Source organism: Chrysochloris asiatica, unplaced genomic scaffold (assembly GCF_000296735.1).
Source record: "Chrysochloris asiatica unplaced genomic scaffold, ChrAsi1.0 scaffold00289, whole genome shotgun sequence".
Lineage (NCBI taxonomy): Eukaryota > Metazoa > Chordata > Mammalia > Afrosoricida > Chrysochloridae > Chrysochloris > Chrysochloris asiatica.
The window spans coordinates 2,692,648-2,714,289 of record NW_006408807.1 but is presented as its reverse complement, the minus strand read 5'-3'; the positions used below and the strand labels follow the sequence as shown (position 1 = coordinate 2,714,289).

The window sequence follows — 21,642 nt, the reverse complement described above, 5'->3', positions numbered from 1 at the left end:
ATGGAGTGGCTGGGGATACAGGACTCAGGAAGGGAGAAGAGCTCTTTGCTGACAGCCGGGGGCGGGGGTGGTGGTGTATCCTTTGGTTATTTGATGATGCATGGAAGGTATTGTAATCATTGCAATGAAATGAAATACGATAAAATGAATGTGAAGCTGAAGTAGGACAGAGGCAAATAATGATGTATGCACAATCTGGGAACAACAGGGCTCTGGGATACAGAGATTGAGACATGGTTGGAATGGGGAAAAGGGGGAAATAATGTTAAGATGCTTGGCTGTCTTTTGAATCTCGATTTCCCTGGCATACCACTATTAAATGGACACTGGATGAGGAGAGAAAAGAATAGCCAGAAATATCACCATAGAAACCTTTTAAGTCTGTCTTCTGCCTATAACAGATTGGAATACCTAAAATGGGGCTACAATGTGCCCAGTGTAAGGAGGTTTCCTGAGGAGCCTCTGCATTACACAAGACCATAGTTGGAATCCTGAACAGCATCCAGAATCTTCTGAGGGGAAGTTTCCACTTGAAAGGATGAGTAGACCAGCCTGGAGTGGCCAGAAGAACAGAAGATACTTCTTGAAAGAAAGACTGACAGGAAAAATACAAAACAATATGGGCAGACAGACTAATTACTACAAGAACAAACAATTGACTTGCCCAGGAGGACATCAAGGCAAGTGATCAGATCCCCTCAGGGCAAACCTCCTTCCAAGACTAAGACTCAGTGGGAATACATGCTCTGATTGGTGACCATGTTTGTCACAGATAAGGGGAAGTGAGGGAAAAGCAGCAATGAAGCTGTGAGCTAAGTCCTACAACATTCAATAGACTCCTCTGAACCTGGCTGGAGACCTAGTTGGCCAGCAGTTTGGCAAGTCCAGGTGAGTCTTGGACCCAGAGTCCATGACATAGCCACAGAGGACTAGAGTGGAGAGTGAAGCGTCCAGCTGATAAAGAAGAGTACACACATGCATAAGTATACTCATACTTGAAGATAATACCCACTTGACCTGGCTTCAAAGACTGGATGATCAGAGTTCAGAAGGAGAAAGAAGAGGGAAAAAAGAATAATGTGTTACAATTTGATAAACTTGACCTACACCTATGGAAGCAGTATCTCAAAAGAAGGAACAAACCTTCACAGTGAGGGTCATTCCCACCCCCGCACACACACAGAGGACATTGGCTACCCAGAATGGGGGGTGGGGGCGCTACAGAGGCAAGAAGTGACTGACTTACAAGCTTTCAAGAGGGAACCTAGATTCAGAGGGTGTGGAGCAAGGTAGGATCTCCAGTGAGTAGTAACCTAGTAGTATCCTAGGTGGGGCTGACGAAAGGAGATGCGGATTGGTCTCTTGTGATACAAAAGTGAATAATTGTTATCAGGATTGATTGTAAGGTTTGGAAATGCAAAGGTGGAAATTTTGTAACAAGGAGGGGAGTGATTAACTTTCCAGTCTAGGAGCAGAAGTCCCTGGGACCATCAAGGGAGAAGAGCAGAGAATGGAACTCTACCCAGAGAAGCAGTGATACCAGAGATGGAGGCAGAAACGATGATGTGGAGAGATGGAGTGGCTGGGGACTTTGGACCCAGAGAAGGAGAGGGGCTGTGTGCTGATGACCTCGGAGCAGGCTTGCAGGGTATATCCTTTGGTTGGTGGATGATGCATGGAGAAGATTGTAACCATGGCAAGGAAACGATATACAATGGAATCAATGTGAGCTAATGTTCTCCCATGTAAACTATCACATAATTCACAATAAAGCATTAAAAAAAAATTATAATGTAAGTCAAACCCTGGAATATATCATGCTGAACATAAATTATCAATAAAATTTAACTTTAACCGTAAGCTAAACACTAAACCTTCCCCCCCCCCAAAAAAAAAAAAAAAAAAAAAGTGAGGATAGGGAGACTTTGTTTTGCTTTCTTTGATCACATCATCTGGGAAGGCAGTCACTAGAAAAGGACATCATGTTTGGTAAAGTAGAAGGTCAATGAAAATGCAGGAAACCCTAAGTGAAATGTTCTGACACACTAGTCACAAGAATAAATTCAGAAATACCACCCATCATGATGATAGTTCAGGGCCACACAACATTTTGTTCTGTTATATACATAAGATTGCCATGAGTCAGAGTGGTAACTAACAACAACAGAAATTCCAAATATGTTGATTTTCTTTAGCCTATGTTTTTCCTTACTGACTACTGTCCCTCCAAGTACTTCATTATATCTGGGTAAAAAGTCTCGATCCTTTGCAAAATCCAGATGAGGTCTCTGGGTGTCTTTTGAAACAGATCAAATAAACATGATCCCATAAGGGATTGAGGGGTCAAAAGGAAGACATGATGCTATTATGTGGAAGTTGAAGTATAGGTCATATGGGTAACACAGATGAGTGAATCAGGCTGGGGTGTGGAATATTCATGTAATGAGAGAACTAATTCTAAGTGAATTAATCAAATCAACAACAATTAATCAAATCAACAACAATTTATCATATAAAAAACATCAATGGGTCCCACTTATCAAGCTCATGTTATTTACAGTTTTGAACTTAACTTTACGATCTGAGGTTGCGTAAACTCAAGTATCTTTCTTCCAAAATCATCAAATGAAGAATATTTTCACCAAATCAGGACAAGTGAATAATCTAAATTAACTAGTTCAACAGAAGTCCCTTATTCTGACAGAATGACTGGAGGAAGCAAACTCAGGTTGTTGAGTGGTACTTGTGACTCTGATTGTGTGGTTAACGTCTTGGAGACACTATGGATTGATGGACCCTAGGGTTCACTCCTTCTGAGAGGAACCCACCCTGAGGAACCAGCCCTTCATTGGGCTTTGGTCACCTCCACATGCCATCCAACTCATGGTGACATGTGTGTTAGAGTAGAACTGTGCTCTACTTCAATGGCTGATTATTCTTCCAGAAAAATCTTTCTTCCAGAAAGGCCAGGACTTTCTTCCAAGGTGACTTTAGCTAGGCTCAAAACTCTAACCTTTCATTTAGCAGCTGAGCATGTTAATCATTTGAATTGTCCATTAATAATGTAGGTCGGAAAATAAAATGAAAGAGAAAGAAAAATAAGCATCTATAGTAGGACACAGTCAGACTTGAGGCTTCACTGCAGGTAGAAAAGGCAATCCTGCAGGCTTCCCATTATCACTCTGTGATCATGTGCCTGGCTGGTCTGGTCTGCTGACCAGCCTGATGACCCTGTGTGCTCACCACGAAGTCCTAATTGAACCACCAGCCCGTTGCTTGTGCAGGGAGTAATATGTATTTGGAAAATCAATCCATTTGTAGGGGGAGAAGTCAGACTGGCTTCCTGCTACTGCTCATATTTTCACTAAAACCTCATTTTACTGGAACTAACACTGAAAAAAAACTGAGCACATTTTATTCAAAACAAGGCAATATTGGTATTGACAAAGCTGCAGTGATAATGAGGACGATCAATTCTTCTTCCTCCATTATGGGGTATTGAGCAGATTTTGGAGTAAACTTGCCACATCATTAGACAAGATCAGCATTTATACAGTTTGAAACTTTTCTTTTTCTTTCTTTCTTTTAAATTTGCTTTTTAAGTATTCCTGCTCTAGTGAAAACAAAACAAAAAGTCCCAAAAGTACTAAGTGAAGGGCTGGTAACAAAAGCTAAGGATTGTATACATTTCTTCTTGTTTTGATTAATAATACAATGGTGTAACATTTTCTTGCATCTAGCTTCCTATACATTGTCTCTCCAACATTCATCCCAAATTAAAAGGGCATAATTATCAAATAAAATAATCTAAGTTCTGGAAGAGAGAAATTTCAAGGCAAGAAGGTGAACATTCCTCTTCTGTTTTGGGAAGAGCGGGAAAGAAGGAAGGCTCTAGTAGAATACGGGCAGGACAATAAAATTTTCCTGAGAAAGATCTGGTGATAGGAAGTCAGGAATTAGGGTAGACACATGGAAGAGCCTCTCAAAGTCAAAATGGCATAATTGTTTAGTGCAAATTAATTAGAAATTTCTAAATTTGGTTTCTAGTCCTGTTGGAGTCCATATGTCTATTTACCAACTCACTTTGGCTGTGTGTATATTCATACAACACTAACTGGAACGAGGGTCATTTCCTTCTGAGGGTGAAAGACCTCTCCATATCATTGGGAGTGCCATGGGGCAGGCTAAGAGCAACAGTGATGAAACAGTGACACTTTGGAAGAAATAAATCCTGCCGAATAGAAGGTGACCCTGAAAACCCTTTCTAACATAATACCACCAGCACCCCAGTTATCTATCCTCCCCAATGGCTGTGATCTTGCAGCAGTCAATTGCCGTATCTTTCTTCTGAGGAATCTCATGGTGGAGTCAAACCACCAGTCTTTCAGTTTGTTTCCACGTGCTTATCTGTGCAACCGAGAAATTCCTTGCCACACACCCAATCTTTAAACCATAAATGTTGCTAAAAGATATTTTAAAAACAGGAATTTCAATGTGAAGTTATCAGTTTGAGGCAGAAACTATAGTTGTTATGCATTTCAAAGGGAGGTGGTAGGAAGTAGAAGTGTGAGCTGTACTACCCATTTGTCTTTCTAAAAAATCTAGAAACTGGCAATAAACAGTATAAACTTCCCCCATACATTGTGATTCTTGTATGCACTACAAGACTTTACAAAACTCTGGTACAACTTGTTGAAGAATTGTGCCTTATTTGTCTTCTGTCTTTCCATAACACAAATATACTTTTGTCTATCTCTGGACAGGATTTCTCCCCAGCTAACTGCACATCTGGAGAGAGTTGGGTCTGCAAACTGTGAGAAACTTCAGGAAACTCTGTGTACTCCTCTTCTTTGAACACAGTGAGAAGGCTATCATGTTTGGTAAGGTGGAGGGTCGTAGAAAAAGAGGAACACACCCAGCAAGATGGATTGGCCAAGTGGTTCAAACGTGGCAACAATAGTGAGGTTGGCCAGGATCAGGAAGTGTTTCGTTCTTCTGTGCATAAGGTCACGATGAGTCAGTACCGACTCGATGGCACCTGACAACAACAACAACAATTCACTTGTCTCACCTTTACTCTTCAATGTTCTTGAGAGCAGTGGCAGTAATCCTTGAAATTCTAGAACTTTACCCAGAACCTGACATGGTGGAGGCATTTGATGCTTGTTTGAGAAGGAAGGAGAAAAATGGGAAGTAGAGAAGGATTCTAAGATTTCATAGGAAGTGTCCATAGCAAATGGTCTATGAGTTGTCCAAGGTTCTAAACAAGAGAGATGAGACTAGAGATCATTCCTTATTGTTACAACTGACTGCTTTTCAAGCTCCCAACTCATGATGACTCTATACTTAACAAAGCATGCTCCTCCTGCACCATACCCATGATGAGTTGCAGATGGGACAATTCTGACCCATAGGGTTTTCATTGCCTGAAATTCAGAAGTAGATCACCAGTCATTTCTAGTCTGTCTTATGCAGTGCATTGCATAGAAAGTAAGAATTCTATCATCGAACCACTGCTTACCACCAGTCATCATTGTTATTGCTGTTAGATGGTGTTCAGTCAGTTCCAATTCATAGTGACCCTATATAATGTTTCCAGTTCACATTAGATAGAGATTATGCAATTAAATACTTTTATGGTTATTTCTGGCTTTATTTTGATGCAATAGTGTAGAGATAATCTATATTGTCATAGAACTTATGTTTTTTTCTTGAAACCACAAACTAGAAGCAAGGGCATAAAATATGAATAGAATTCTAGTGTTTCAAGTTGAAAATGGTGCTGAGGCAGGCAATCAGATACATGTTGCTGATCTAGGAAGGATCTCAGAGGACATCAAAGAAAATAAGATGTTGCAGAGAAGAAGCTGATGGAAGATGTAGTAAAATTTGATGTCTAGCTTCAGACTGACCCGACAAGTAGTTCTGGAGTAGAGATTGAACAACATAGTCTCAAAGCAACCAGTTTCATAGTCTGTTGTGCATCTATGTGTGTGTGTGTGTGTGTGTGTGTGTGTGTTATGTAACTTCTTAGACAAGGCAACTCCAATTTAACCAATGACAGCCATCCAGAGTAGGATAGCTGTGATGGGTTTACCTTCCTAGAGCAGGAAGTCTACATGGGCACCAACAGTGTCAGCTGAATCAAGGAAAATTCCATGAAAATCTACTGCTATTACTTCCATGTAAGAGAACATTTTATATATAGCAAAAACAAAACAACAACAACAACAACAACAAAAAAAAAACAAGAATGTGGACAGTCCCTATGAGTTTTTGTAAAGAAAACACATTATTCAAACTGCTTCTATAGCTATAGAGGGGGTTTCAGGGTTTTATCTGTTTATCAAGAAAACCAAAATCCAAACACAATCATTTGCCATTGAAGCAATATTGATTCATAGTGACCCCATGTGTTACAGAATAAGATTGCTTTATAGTGTGGCACTGTAAGAAAAGCACTAGGCTGCTATCCACAGTTTGATGGTTCAAACCCACAAGTTGCTTCTTGGAAACCCTAAACAAAGTTGTTATGAGTTGGAACTGACTCAGCAACACATAACAATAATGACATCATAGGGTTTTCTTGGCTTTAATCTTGAACGGAAGGAGATCACTAGACTTTACTCCCACAGAGTTGCTGGGTGGATTCACACCACAAAACTTTAAGTTAGTTATTGAGCTCCACCAGGAATCTTATCAAGAAAGGAAGATGTGAAACCAAACTATTTGGCTCAAATAGTTACTAAGTCAGTGTGCTTCAAGGAACATAAAGGAAGTGAAGCAGCCTGAGATCTAGCAGGGGTAAGGAAAGCACACATTTCTCTGTGAAAGAGTATGCTGTAGATGTACAAGGAATGATGACAGAGTAGACGAAGGGGAAGGAATCAGAATGGGTCAAGCCAAAACATCAGGAAAAGCTATTTGTTGTTGTAGTTGTTAGGTGCCATTGAATTGGTACCGACACATAGCAACCCTATTCACAACAGCATGAAACCCTGCCCGGTCCTGGGACAGCCTCACAATTGTTGCCATGCTTGAGCCCATTCATGCTGCCACTTTGCCAATCCATCTTACTGGGGGTCTTCCTCTTTTTCTCTGACCTTCACCTTATCAAACATGATATCCTTCTCCAGTGACAGGTCTCTCCTGACAATATGTCCGAAGTATGAGAGATGAAGTTGGGCCATCCTGGCCTCCAAGGAGCACTCTGGCTGAACTTTTTCCAACACAGATCTATTGGTTCTTTTGGCAGCCCATGGTACTTTCAGTATTCTCTTCCAACACTATAACACAAATGCATTAATTCTTCTTTGGTCTTCATTATTCACTGTCCAACTTTCACATGCATGCAAGGTTATTGAAAATACCATGGCTTGGGTCAGATGTACCTTAGTCCTCAAGCTGACATCTTTGCTCTTCAACACTTTAAGAAGGTCTTCTGCAGAAGGTTTGCCTAATGCAATAAGTTGTTTGATTTCTTGGTTGCTGCTTCCATGGGTGTTGATGGTTGATCCAAGAAAAATCAAGTCTTTGACAACTTCAATCTTTTCTCCATTGATATGAATTTTGTTTATTGGTCCAGTAGTGAGGACTTTTGTTTTCTTTACATTGAGATGCAATCATACTGAAGGCTGTGGTCTTTGATATTCATCAGTAAGTATTTTAAGTCCTCTTCACTTTTAGCAAGCAAGGTTGTATCATCTGCATATCACAGGTTATTAATGAGTCTTCCTCCAAATCTGATGCCACATTTTTCTTCATATAATCCAGCTTCTCGGATTATTTGCTCAACATACAGGTTGAATAAGTATGGTGAAAGAATACAACCTTGTCACACACCTTTCTTAATTTTAAACCATTCAATTGTTCCCATGTTCTATTCAACTGCCTGTTGGTCCATGTACAGGTTCCTCATGAGCACAATTAAGTGTTCCGGAATACTCATACTTCGCAATGTTGTCCATATGTCATGATCCACACAATTAAAAGCCTTTGTGTAGTCATTAAAGCACAGGTAAACATTTTTCTGATATTCTCTGCTTTCAGCCAAGATCCATCTGACGTCAGCAATGATACCTCTCATTCCTCCTCCTCTTCTGAAAACAGCTTGAACCTCTGTCAATGTAAGCTTGCAGCCATTTCTGTATTACCTTTAGTAAAACTTTACTCGCATGGGATATCAAAGATATTGTCCGGTGATTTCTGCATTCTGTTGGGTCACCTGTCTTTGGAATGGGCACAAATACAGATATGTCTTCCAATTTCTTGAGGTGATGAGTGAGTACCTCCAGTGCCACCTTACTTTGTTGAAAGATTTCAATTTGTAGTCCATCAATTCCCAGTGCCTTGTTCTTTGCCAATTCTTTCAATGCACCTTGCACTTCCTCCTTCACTATCATTGGCTCTTGATCATATGCTACCTCTTGAAATGGTTGAACATCGACCATTTCCTTTTGGTACAGTGACTGTGTGTACTACTTGCATCTTCTTTTGATGCTTTCTGCATCATTCAGTAATTTGCCCAGGGAATCCTTCAATAACAAAAGTCGAGGTTTGCATTGTTTCTTCAATTCCCTCAGCTTGATAAATGCTGAATGAGTTCTTCCCTTTTGGTTTTCTAACTGTAGATCTTTGCAGATTTCGTTATAAACTTTTACTTTGTCTTCTTGAACTGACCGTTGAAATTTTCTGTTCAGCTCTTGGACCTCCTCATTTCTTCGATTTGCTTTAGCATCTCTATGCTGGAGAGCAAGTTTCAGAGTCTCTTCTGACATCCACTTTGATCTTTTCCTTCATCTTTTCCTTCTTTCATGTCTTCTTAATAACCTTTTGCTTTCTTCCTATATGATGTCCTTGATGTCATCCCACAACTCTTCTGGTCTTCAGTCTTTAGTGTCCAATGTATCAAATCTGTTCTTCAGATGATCTCTAAATTCAGGTGGGATACATTCAAGGTCATATTTTGGCTCTCATGGACTGGTTTTCATTTTCTTCAGCTTCAGTCTGAATTTGCATATGAGCAATTGATGGTCTGTTTTACAATTTGCCCTTGACTTTGTTTTGGCTGATGATATGGAGCTTTTCCACCATCTATTTCCACAGTTGTAGTCAATTTGATTTCTGTGTATTCCATCTGGTGAGGTCCGTGTGTATAATCATTTCTTATGCTGTCTAAAGAAGGTATTTGAAATGAACAAATAATTGATTTTGCAGAATTCTACCATGCGCTCTCCAGTACCATTTCTATCACCAAGGCCATATTTTCCAACTACTTATCCTTCCTCTTTGTTTCCAACCTTTGCATTCCAATCACAACTAATGATCACTACATCTTGATTGCATATTTGATTAATTTCAGATTGAAGAAGTTGGTAGAATTCTTATATTTCATCTTCCCTGGCTTTAGTGGTTGGTACATATATTTGAATAATAGTGGTATTAACTGTTCTTCCCTGTAGGAGCATGGATATTATCCTATCACAGACAGCATTGTATCTCATGACAGATCTTGACATGTTTTTTATGATGATGAATGTGACAGCATTTCTCCTCAATTTTGGTATTCCTGGCATAGTAAACTATGTGGTTGTCAGATTCAAAATGGCCAATACCTGTCAATTTTAGCTCACTAATGCCTGGGATATCAATGTTTATGCGTTCCATTTCATTTTTGTTTTGTTTTGTTTTGTTTTTTTGTTCATGTCTTTTATTACTTCATACACAATTACTTGTCTTCTGGTTTAATGAAGCAATAGGTCAGACAACACTTGCCACAGTAATGTCTATCAAAATGGCTAGCCATAAAAACTCCAGCACCATATTCATCTGAAGGACACTCCTGACGAAGGTGACTAATTTTGCCATTCTTGTCCACTTTGTAGTATTTTAGGACAGCCAGCTTAACCTTCATCCTCTTATGCTTATTCTTCTTGGGAGTAGTGTAAGACTTCTTCTTAATTTTCTTAGCGCCACCACGAAGTTTCAACACAAGATGAAGAGTGGACTCCTTTTGAATGTTGTAGTCAGGCAGGGTGAGTCCATCTTCCAGTTGCTTGCCAGCAAAAATCACTCTGCTGATCAGGAGGAATTCCTTCCTTATGCTGGATCTTGGCCTTTACATTTTCGATCGTATCTAGGGGTTCGTCCTCGAGAGTGATCGTCTTCCCCGTTAGGGTTTTTATGAACATCTGCATCTTGGTGGCGGTCCCACCGCAGATGACAGATCAGAAAGGAAGCGCGTTCCATTTCATTTTTGACAATTTCCAATTTTCCTAGATTCATACTTCATACATTCCATGTTCTGATTATTAATGCATGTTTGCAGTAGTTTCTCTTCATTTTGAGTTCATCATCAGCAAATCAAGGTCCTGTGGACTTTACTCCCATTCCGGTCATCACGTTCAACTCTACTTTGAGGAGGCAGCTCTTTCCCAGTCACATTTTGAGTGCCTTCCAACCTGAGGGGTTCATTTTCTGACACTATATCTGACAGTGTTTCTCTGTTATTCATAAGGCTTTATTTAGTGCCTAAATATCCATAAGTAGTTCATCTCTCCTTCTTTCTAGTCTTTCTTCATCTGGAAGCTCATCTGAAACCTGTCCACATGGGTGACCCTGCTAGTATTTAAAATATCTGTGGCATAGCTTACAGAATTACAGCAACTCACAAACCACCACAGTACGACAAACTGACAAATGAGTGGTGGAAGGCTCCTTGTAGGAGCATACATTTAGCTGGTCTTTAAACTGTGAATTGAGCCTGCTATGCAAAAATGATGAGGAGTCCATGTGGCAATGGAGTGTATTTTGCTTGTCCTTTCACATGAATTCTACTCTTAAATCAGAGGTTACAGACCCATTGCTTTTGGGGAGAAAGAGGAAACTGTGAATGATTGACGTCAACTGATGGGGTGTAAGGACTCAGCTGTAGGGTCCAACCATTGCCCAATGCCAACTGATTCTCAACAGAGAGACTAAAACTTTCCTTGTTATGAGAGGAGCCATGTGAAATGTTTACTTATTTTTTTAACTGAGTCAATTCTGAAACTGTTTGAACATTGTGTGGGTCAAAGAAAGCATATCTCTTGGGTTAACTCAGCCTCTTTTGCTAGTGACCCCTACGTCTAAAGCTGTCTATCTCTAAAGCAGCTAAGTCTTGGACTCACCATTTTCTGTAACTGGTTCCAGGTGATGGGGACATACCATGTGCCTAAGAGAATGGAACATGGTGAAGACAATCTATTGGTGCAATCTCTTTGCCCCATAAAGCTTTGAGCTATCATTAGGACTTGTCAGTCTTGCTCACATATATTTTCATGTCCAGACTTCATGCTTGTTTGTGATACCTTTCAGCTTTCCATGGAGATCCAGGACTCCCTGACCTACCACCTACAATCACTGGTAAAGTCAGAGAAGAATCGCCAGATCATGTGTGAGGCCGGCATGCTCAGCATCCTCATTACCACTTGCCACAAGGCCCTAGTCACCAGCAGTCACCCCCTACATCTGGGCCTCATCAGAATTTTTGAGAAGCTTTCCTCACAAGCCATCACACCTGATGTGTTAAGGTACTGTGAGCTGTGTGCTGAATGTATCTGCTGAGCTCTGGACACTGTGTTTGTTGCTGCAAGTGCACACTTGAAAGCAAGAAATTAATGGGGGACTCTGGTGCCCCCTCCCCTCTTTATCCCAGTGTTTATTAATAGATGTCCACATATGAGCACAAGCTTTGCGTCTGGCAGTGTAAGGTGCTGAGACAACACTGCCTGCAAAGTAGACATTATCCTTCATTTCTAGCCCTGAGGTTTTTGGGAGAGAGACGGACATTATTCAAAAGGTCATACAGAAAGCTAGAGAATGATGCTTGAAGAGATACTCAGAGGTACAATCAGGAGTTTGAGGAGTCCAAGGAAGAGAAGCCTAAGCTGAGTTCTTAGGCTGGTGCAGGAGAAGCAGGAATAGGTCACAAATGTATCAGTGAGCAGGGTTGGACCTATGAGCTACTGACTTTGGCTGTTGGAAATTAGGCATGAGGGGCAGTGGGAAGGTAGGCCAGAGGCATGGCAGAAGAACCTGCAGGGGACTTTGACTAGAAGAGAAAACAAAGACAGTACTTGGTGAGACCTGTTCATAGACAGGCCCTCTGTGAAGCCACATATTTCTGGAAAGGCAAGAGGGATTAAACATAGTAGATTTTTAAAAGTCAGAGCAAAGAAAGGATGCAGGAGGAAAGGGTGGTAATCTCCTAAGTATCACTGGCCTTGCCTCACCTCCCCCATGCTGTCGCATGCTTACAAATAGGAGTACTGGGGATGGGGCTGTTAACAGAGTCACCCAGCCAACAAGCATGAGACTGAGAGGTTGACCAACATAGGGGCAGTCCCAGGGCCAGGCCAGTTTCCTCCAAACTCAGGTACTGAGGGTTGACAGACAAATCCACCATGCTTAGTTGAGCTGTTTTGTTAATTTCATTAGAAACTTGTAAGGTTATTTTCAGCAAATTACTTTTCCTGCTAAGGCCCAGTTTGAGTCTTCTCCTTGAGCTCTGGTTAGATCAGAGCCCTTAAACTTGGCAGCTCTTTTTTCTTGGTGGCAGCACAGGGATGATCCATTAGGACGGCTTACAGGAAAGGTATTCAAGGCAGAGGGAGGGGCAGTGCTGTGTGACTAGGTAAGTGGTCAAGAGGTACTTAGAGAGAACTGTTGCCTATAAACTGTCTTCATTTGCTTCTCTTTTATGTTATGCTATCAGGAAGTTTCTAAGCCTTGGAATTCCCCCACCTGCATCAGTTGCCACGAAAATTCTCAATCTGTCTGGTGTGCATAGAAGTGACTTGGGATGCACAGGTGAGTGCAGAGGAAAGGGTAGGCACTTATTAATGGGAATTTTAAAGGAAGATAGTTCTCAGCAGGTAGAAAGACAGGTGGAAAAAAAAGTTTTGCATAGTACTCAATGAAGCAGATGAGGAAAATGTGGGAACTGGTGGTGACCTGGGAAAGCACTAGGCATAGGAGAGAAAGCTGAGCTTCAACCCTCCTTTACTGGACACATTATGGTGAGTATATCCCTGATGCGGCAAATCTTGCAAACAGAACAGTGCTGTCATCAAAGCTAATATATGTGGGAGTGACTCCAACTGTGACTGTATGGAGGTCATGGTAAAGGCTTTCAGCATGAGTCACAGCTCCAGGGCAGAAGAGTGTCCCCAGGTAGGTGGTCTGCCCTAGGACAGATGACATTGCAAGGAACTAGGATGACATTGCAAGGAAAAAATTTCATGGAAATGTGACACTTTAAAGTGTTGTAGAACTTTAAAGCCAGAAGGCCTGGTTGAAAAGGCAGAGTGGAGCTGTGTGTGTGGAGGTGTTCAGGAGGTGGGAGACAGAGCCTGTGAGTAGACAGTCTGTTGTGAAGGGAAAGTCTCAGGGGTACCATGCTAGGTACAAGCATGCATGGCAGGGACATCTAGCATTAAAGAGAGAAGTGGAGAAATCGTTGTCAAGATGGCTCTCTATTACCACAGAGGGCCCCAGTGGGAGCGACAGAAGGTGACCCAAAGGTGGTAAGAAAAGCCTGGTGGTTTTGTAGAACCTTCTTCTGCGATGTGGCAGAAATGTAGTGTCCAAGTGGTGTACTGTCCAAAACAGTTTGCACTCACTGTAGCATAGTGGTTATGAATTGGGCTGCTAACCTCAGGGTCAGCAGTTTGAAACTACCAGTTGTCCTATGGGACAAAGATGAGGCTTTCTGCTCCCATAAAAATTTACAGCCTTGGAAACCCTGTACAGGGTCACTATGAGTCAGAACCAACTCCATGGCATATAACAACAACAACAACAACAACTAACCTAAGGTTGGTGGTTCAAACCCACCTAGTGATCCTATAGAAAACTGGTCAGGTGATCTGCTCCCATAAAGATTATAGCCAAGAACATGTTATGAAATAGTTTTGTTCTGTACCACGTGGGGTTGGAGTCGATTTGACAGCAACAGGTTTGGGTTTATCAGAAAACAAATGCGTTGAGCAAGGGTACATACATCTCTTCACTTGTTTGCTGCCTTAGGAACGGAGGCAGCAATGCCAGGTGTTGCAGAGGGTCCCACGGATTCTGGCTCTGGAGTCTCAGAGGCCCTCAGGCCCTCAGAAGTGTCTCCCAGCTCAACAGCTGCCCTCCAGACCATGCTGAGTATCATCTCCATGACCTCCCCTCGAAACCTGCAACCTCAGAGGACAGCCCTGGCTCCATCATTTGTGGAATTTGACATGTCTACAGAAGGCTATGGGTACAGCAGGCTTTGTATGTTTGCAACATCCTTTCATAATGCTCCAATGATACAGGGCAATTCTAGTGTCAACTGCACATGTTTCCACCAGATGTTGGCACTCAGCCCAAGAAGATGATTGGGTTAGGGATATTCTCCATGACTTCCTGGAACAGCAGTCTGGCAACGGGTGTGGCCATATTCCAAATACCCTCTCTATCTGCTTCCAGCATGGATTCTGTCCTTTAGGGCCCATCCTACCACAATATGCTTGGGCCTTTTCGGTGTAATGGGGGCAGAAGCACCTGGGAAGCACGGGGCTGGGGAGGGTCAATTCTACTTATGACCATGTGAAAGATTTGTATGGGGTACAGTGATCTTAGGAAGTTTCCTTTTTTCCAGCTGCCTGTTCATTCCAACTCTGTGTATGATTATGGGAACCAGCACTGAGTATTCAGTCTCTGGAGGTATTGGGACAGGTAGGTATTTCCCACATGCTGTGGCCCACTGAGCCCTCCCCATCCCATCAATAATAGTTATTGGATAGCCTTGAGTTCAGATTTTTCCTTGCATCTCAAGAAAGCATGAACCTTCTCCATGGTCCTGAGAATCTGTAGTTGAGTTGTTCCTGCAGAAGGTAACTCAATTCATGTGCCTATTTGGCAAGGGTGGCCTGTTCATTGTGCCTTCTATGTCCCAGGATACTGCTCTGAAATGTTTACAAACTGCATGCATGATTTGGTTGATATGGACTGAAATGGAGGTGTCCACCCTGCCTCCCCCTCTCTCCTTCAAGAGCACTATGAACTCTGTACTGGTTGCCACCCAGGAACAGGCTTGACTTTGGCAAGTAGCTCACATGAGGACTGCATAGTGTTGTGCTCAGCTGAAAACACACTGACCAAGAATAGTGCAAGTGCCTAGGGCTGCGGAAGCCATGCACCCTCTGCAATGAGAAACCATTGCCTTTGTGGTTCATTAGCACCTAAGCATAGTTCCCACCTAATCAGCACACAAAGCTACTTGTTCTGCCGTTCTCCCAAGGCAACATGCCCTGTCTGCATTGCACATCCTATTAGGGGAGAGCTGAGCTAGGCCATTGTCCTCTTGCCCTTTATGTTACATATGACCTGCCTGTTGGTAAGATGAACAGAGGGTCTAAAAACTGATGCAGATACAGAGGTAGTGGCCCTCTCTCTGGTCCCTTGTCAAGGTAGCTTGAGGTAATGGGTAGTTATTGAGGGCTTAGAGTCAGTTCATGTGGAAATATTGCTTGTTTTTTGTGAGCCTACTCCTGATAATAAAAATAACAACTTTGTTACCCCCTGTTGTGAGGTTGCTGTAACATATTGCTTGAGTTAGTGGAGGGAAATAGTAGGTCCATGGCATGAGGTGCATCACAGCTTCCATGAAGGTAAATATGCGCCAATGCCGAATGAAGTCTAAGGACCTGTTTGTGTTCTGACACCAGGTACTGCCAGACCCTTCCCTCCCCCTGGGGGCCTGACCTTCTCTTGCTGGTTCCTGATTGACCGACATGGTGCTGCCCATGATGGACACCCACTCCGCTTTCTCACACTGGTGCGCCACCTTGCCAGGACTGAGCAGTCATTCATCTGTCTCGCCATCAGCCTCTGCTCTGATGATCTATCCTTGGTTGTGTCCACGGAGGAGAAAGAATTCCAGCCCTTGGGTAAGGTTTGGGAATCCAGTAATAAATCAAATGTGGCTTAATTACAATATCTAGGCACACACACAGCTAGAAGCCTGGGTACCTCTGCTCCTCCCAGTCTTCTGAAATTGTTCACCTGAGTTCTATATCTGGTGAAACATCAAATCAAAGATTTGTTGAGTGCCTATTTGTGGTCCAGGTGCTGGATTATGATTGTCCTTCCATGTCTTCAGAGGCCTGGTTTCCTAGAAACTCAGTACTGTCCTGGCTGTGTGGTGGTCATATATAAAACTTAGGGTTTTACCACTCTGGAACACAGACTGTGTCATATTCATAACAAGGTTTGTGAAGAAAGCACACAACTTAGCAAGATCTGCATGAAATTGGTTGCTGTGGTGGAATTACTGTCTTCCATGTATGAGACCTAGTTTTGATGCCCAGCCAATGAATCTCATGCACAGCCACCACCATCTGTTAGTGGAAGCTAGTGTGTTGCTCTGATGCTTAAAATGTTTCCGCTGGGCTTCCAAACTAAGATGGACTAAGAAGACCTGGACATTTACTTCTGGAAGATTATCCATTGAAACCCTATGGATCACAGTTCTACTCTGACACACATAAAGTCACCATGAGTCAAAATCAATTACAAGGCAACGGTTTGGTAGCACAAAATAAGAGCTCAATGAAAGATTGCTGTTGTCATCGTCATTGCTATAGAGAGGAGGGACTAGAACGAGGTGGTGGTGTTGGAGGTGAAAAGTCCACATTGGTTGACTTGGAAAACCATCCCTCAGTTCTCTATGGTTGATGCAGCACACATGTGAAGACTTGCAATTGTGCTCTCTTCCAGATACCATGGAGCCTGAGGATGGTGCTGAGCCTTCTGCGGGATGCCAGCTCCAGGTCAGGTGTGGGCAGCTGCTGAATTGTGGCCAGTGGCATCACCTAGCTGTGGTGGTCAGCAAGGAGATGAAAAGGAATTGCACTGTTTCCACCTATCTGGATGGACAAATCATTGGATCAGCCAAGGTGAGAAGGCCCTCTGAGGTAAATATCCTCACACAATTGAACATCCCTGTTGTGCCACCCAATTTCTTGGTAGCTAATGTAATCCAACCTTGGCTGGCAGTATACTCAGAAATAAAAAGGACCTCTTTATAAAATGGATGAAAGTCACACAAGGGCAGAAGACAAAAAATTGGCATAGACCTAAAAAAATATTTTTTTTAAATCGTTGCCATGAAGTCAACTCTGATGCATGTGTGTATAAGTAGAGCTGTACCCCATAGGGTTTTTAATGGTTGATTTGTGTGAGTGTGTGTATGAACCGAGTGAAGGTTCATAGAACAAACCATCAGTTTCATTTAGCAGGAAAATGTTTTGTTTTTTCCGCATTTTACATTTTACAACAGTGGCCTCAGATAGTATTTGTCCTTTTGTGATTGACTAACTTTACTAAGCTTCATGTCCTCTAGGCTCATCAGTGTTGTGAGGTGTTTTGCAGATTTATCACAATTCTTCAATGTTGGGTAATACTGCATTATGTCCCAAAATTTGTGTAACCATTCTTCTGTTGATGGACATTTAGTCTGTCTCCATCTTTTTGCTGTTGTGACTAGTGCTATTGTGAATAATGGACATTGGTGTGCATACATCTAGTTATGTCACAGCTCTTCTTTCTTGATGATATATTCAAGGTAGAGATATTACTGGGTCATACAATATTTTTATTTCCAATTATTTACTTTAATTTATTTATTTAAAAAAGTTTTAATGTGAATTGATTGAAGGTTTACAGATGTTTTACATTTAGCAAATACTACACTGCTTCATCGCAAAGATTTCAATTCCCTCCATGGAACAATGGTTATCCCACTTCCTCCATGTGGTTCCTATTTCCAGCCCACCCACCTTCCCATTCCTTTTCATATTGTCCTTAGGTATATGTCGCCCCTTTGATTTTGAATGATTGACCACTCTATTGTTCATAATGAGCATACCTTACTAGTGTTGTTTCCCTTATCTACGAACTGGATGAAACTTGGCCCATGAGACCTGAAGGGCAGTTTAGGGCTATGGGTCTCAGGTTCTTCCAGTCTCTTTGTGACTAGTAAGCTGAACTTGTTTTAAAATTATTATTTAATAATTTTGAGTTTTGTCTCACACATTCTGCCACTCAACTAATGTGGTCCCTTTCAGAGCAATTGGTAGTGGGAGTTGGGTGCCATCTAGTTTTTCTGGTCTCAGAGTTGTGGAGATTGAGATTGCAATTTTTCACCAGGGTGCACCATTTTACAGTCCCACCAGCAGTGTAGACATGTCCCAGTTTCTCCACACCCTTGCCAGCATTTGTTGTTCTCTGTTTTTTGAACTTTGTTATTAATGCTGGAGTAAGATGATATATCTTTCTTGTTTTGATTTGCATCTTCTTAATGACTAACATTCAACTGTACTCATGAGGAGTCTGTACATAGACCAAGAGTCAGTTGTTAAAACAGAACATGGGAACACTGAATGGTTTAAAATTAAGAACGTGTGAGACAGTGTTGTATTCTTTCAACATACTTACTCAACCTGTATGCTGAGGAAATAATCCAAGAACCTGGGTTATATGAAGTAAAACATGGCATCAGGATTGTAGGAAGACTCATTAACAACTTGAGATATGCAGATGATACAACCTTGCTTGCTGAAAGTGAAGCAGACTTAAAATATTTACTGATGAAGAACAAAGAGCACAGCCTTCGGTATGGATTACATCTCAATGTAGAGAAAACAAAAATCCTCACCACTGGACCAATAACCAAAATTCATATCAATGGAGAAAAGATTGAAGTTGTCAGGGACTTCATTCTTCTTGGATCAACCATCAACATGTACTGTGGTTTCAATTTGCATTTTCTTAATGGATAATGATGGTGAACAGCTTTACCTTTGCTTATATACCTTGTGTATATTCTCCTAGGTGAAATGCTTCTTCATGTCTTTTGTTGATTTTCTATTTGAATTACTATTAATGGTTAAGTTTTAACAGTTCTTTATATATTCTAGATGTTAGTTCTTTGTTGATCATAGTGTTTCCAAATATTTTCTCCTAGTATGTAGCTTGTTTTTTCATCTTTCTTACATAGACTTTCACTGAGCAAACATTTTTTATGATGTCTCATTCACCAACTCTTCATTTTATTGATCATAATGTGCATAGCCCTAAATCTTGAAGACTTTCTCCTAAAAATTCCTAGTTTTGCACTTTATATTTGCTTATAATCCATTATGAGTTAGTTTTTGTATAAAGTGTTAAATTTAGGTTGTAGTTAATTTCTTTGTCTATGGATGTCCAGTTGCTCCCATACCATTTGTTGAAAAAGCTTCACTTCTTCCACTGAATTACTTTTGTACCTTTGTCAAAATTAAGTTGAGCATTTTTATGTGGGTCTATTTCTGGATGCTCTGTCCAATTCCATTTCTACCTCTTTGCCAATACCGCAGTATTTCAGCTACCATAACTATATGTCATTGAGTCAGTTCCAACTCACAGCTACCCTGAGTAGGATTTTCAAGGAGCGACTGGAATTATTCTACACCACCACACCAAGACCCTCTAAACACATATGCTGTTGTTGTTGTTAAATATCATCAAATTTGTTATCAGTGCTTATCCTGCACTGCCATACCAGGATCCTCTAACTATATATGTTGTTTTTGTTGATAAGTGTCGTCGAATTGTTTCCAACTCACAGATACCCTGTATAGGGTTTCCAAGGAATGGTTAAGTTTGAACTGCTGACCTTGAGGTCAGCAGTCCAGTGATTATCCTACAGCACCATACCAGGACCCCTATAACTATATAAAGAAAGTTTTATATAGAGTTGTTCCTCATATGCCATTCTTTTTCAGGGTTATTTAAAATATCCTAGGGACACAGTCCCATATAAATTTTTAGAATTAGTTTGACTCTATGCTGAAAAGAACATTTCAAGATCTATCCTAAAGTACAATGCTATATATGATAGGATAATAGCTATACACCTTCAAGGAAGACTAGTTAATAAAATTAGTATTCAAATTTATATGCCAGCCACTAAAGATTGTTGTTATTGTTAGGTACCATTGAGTCAGTACTGACTCACAGTTACCCTGTGCACAACAGAATGAAACACTGCCTGGTCCTGCATGAAATTCACAATAATTGCTCTATCTGAGCCCATTGCTATTGCTGATGTGCCAATCCATCTCATTGGAGAGCTTCCTCTTTTTCTCTGATCCTCAATTTTATAAAAAAATGACATTCTTTTCCAGGGACTGGTCCCTTCTGATAATATATCCAAAGTATGAGAGATGAAGTCTGGCCATCTTAGCTTCCAAGGAGCACTCTGGCTGTACTTCTTCCAACACAGATCTGTTTGTTCTTTTGCCAGTCCATTGTACTTTGAATATTCTCCTCCAACACCTTAAATCAAATGCATCAATTTTTCTACGGTCTTCATTATTCACTTTCCAGCTTTCACATGCATATGATTTTTAGTATTTATTGAAAATACTAAAGATAATGATGAAGAAATTGAAGAATTCATCTAACTCCTTTAGTTTAAAATTGATCAAACATACAATCAAGCTGAGTTGATAATTTTGGAATGGAATGCAAAAATTGGAAGTAAAGAGGAAGAATCAATAGTTGGAAAATATGGCCATAGTTATAGAAGTGAAGCTGAGGATCAAATGATAGAATTTTGTAAGACCAATGACTTATTAACTGTAAATACCTTTTCTTTTCCAACAACATAAACAGTGATTATACAACTGGACCTTGCCAGAAGAAATAAACAGAAATTAGATTGACTACATTTGTGTGAAGAGACAATGTTGTTTGTTGTTGTTGTTAGGTGCCGTTGAGTTGGTACCAACTCATAGTGACCCTATGCATAGCAGAATGAAACACTGCCCGATCCTGGGCCAACCTCACTACAGTTGCCACGCTTGAGTCCATCGATGCTGCCACTTGGCCAATCCATCTCTCTGGGGGTCTTCCTGTTTTTCTCTGACCCTCCACCTTACCAAACATGATGTCCTTCTCCAGCGACTGGTCCCTCCTGACAATATGTCCGAAGTATGAGAGATGAAGTTTGGCCATCCTGCCATCCAAGGAAGCCTCTGGCTGCACTTCTTCCAAAATGGATCTATTGATTCTTTTGGCAGCCCATGGCACTTTCAGTATTCTCCTGCAACATCATAACTCAAAAGAATTAATTCTCTTATGGTCTTCCTTATTCACTGTCCAGCTTTTGCATGCATATGAGGTTATTGAAAATGCCATGGCTTGCATCAGGTGCACCTTAGTCCTCAAGCTAACATCTTTGCTCTTCAACATTTAAAAAGGTCTTGTGCAGCAGATTTGCTTAATGCAGTACGTCCTTTGATCGCTTGACTGCTGCTTCTGTGAGTGTTGATAGTTGATTCAAGAGGAATGAAGTCCTTGACAACTTCAATCTTTTCTCCATTGATAAGAATGTTGTTTATTGGTCCAGTGGTGAGGATTTTTGTTTTCTTTACATTGAGATGTAATCCATACCAAAGGCTGTGCTCTTTGATCTTCACCAGTAAATGTTTTAAGTCCTCTTCACTTTCAGCAAGCAATGTTGCATCATCTGCATATCTCAGGTTATTAATGAGTCTTCCTCCAATCCTGATGCCACATTTTTCTTCA

The 21,642-nt window shown here is 41.1% G+C and overlaps 1 protein-coding gene across 1 annotated transcript in view; it reads left to right on the top strand.

Annotated features, from left to right (window-relative positions):
- Positions 1-21,642, top strand: part of WDFY4 (WDFY family member 4) — a 561,873-nt gene that overhangs the window by 151,303 nt on the left and 388,928 nt on the right. Inside the window, exons 13-18 of the mRNA XM_006874619.1 lie at positions 11,356-11,570; positions 12,755-12,849; positions 14,068-14,287; positions 14,669-14,745; positions 15,738-15,959; positions 16,789-16,967. Of these exons, the coding sequence (XP_006874681.1) occupies positions 11,356-11,570; positions 12,755-12,849; positions 14,068-14,287; positions 14,669-14,745; positions 15,738-15,959; positions 16,789-16,967 (1,008 nt within the window). The remainder of the gene's footprint in view (positions 1-11,355; positions 11,571-12,754; positions 12,850-14,067; positions 14,288-14,668; positions 14,746-15,737; positions 15,960-16,788; positions 16,968-21,642) is intronic.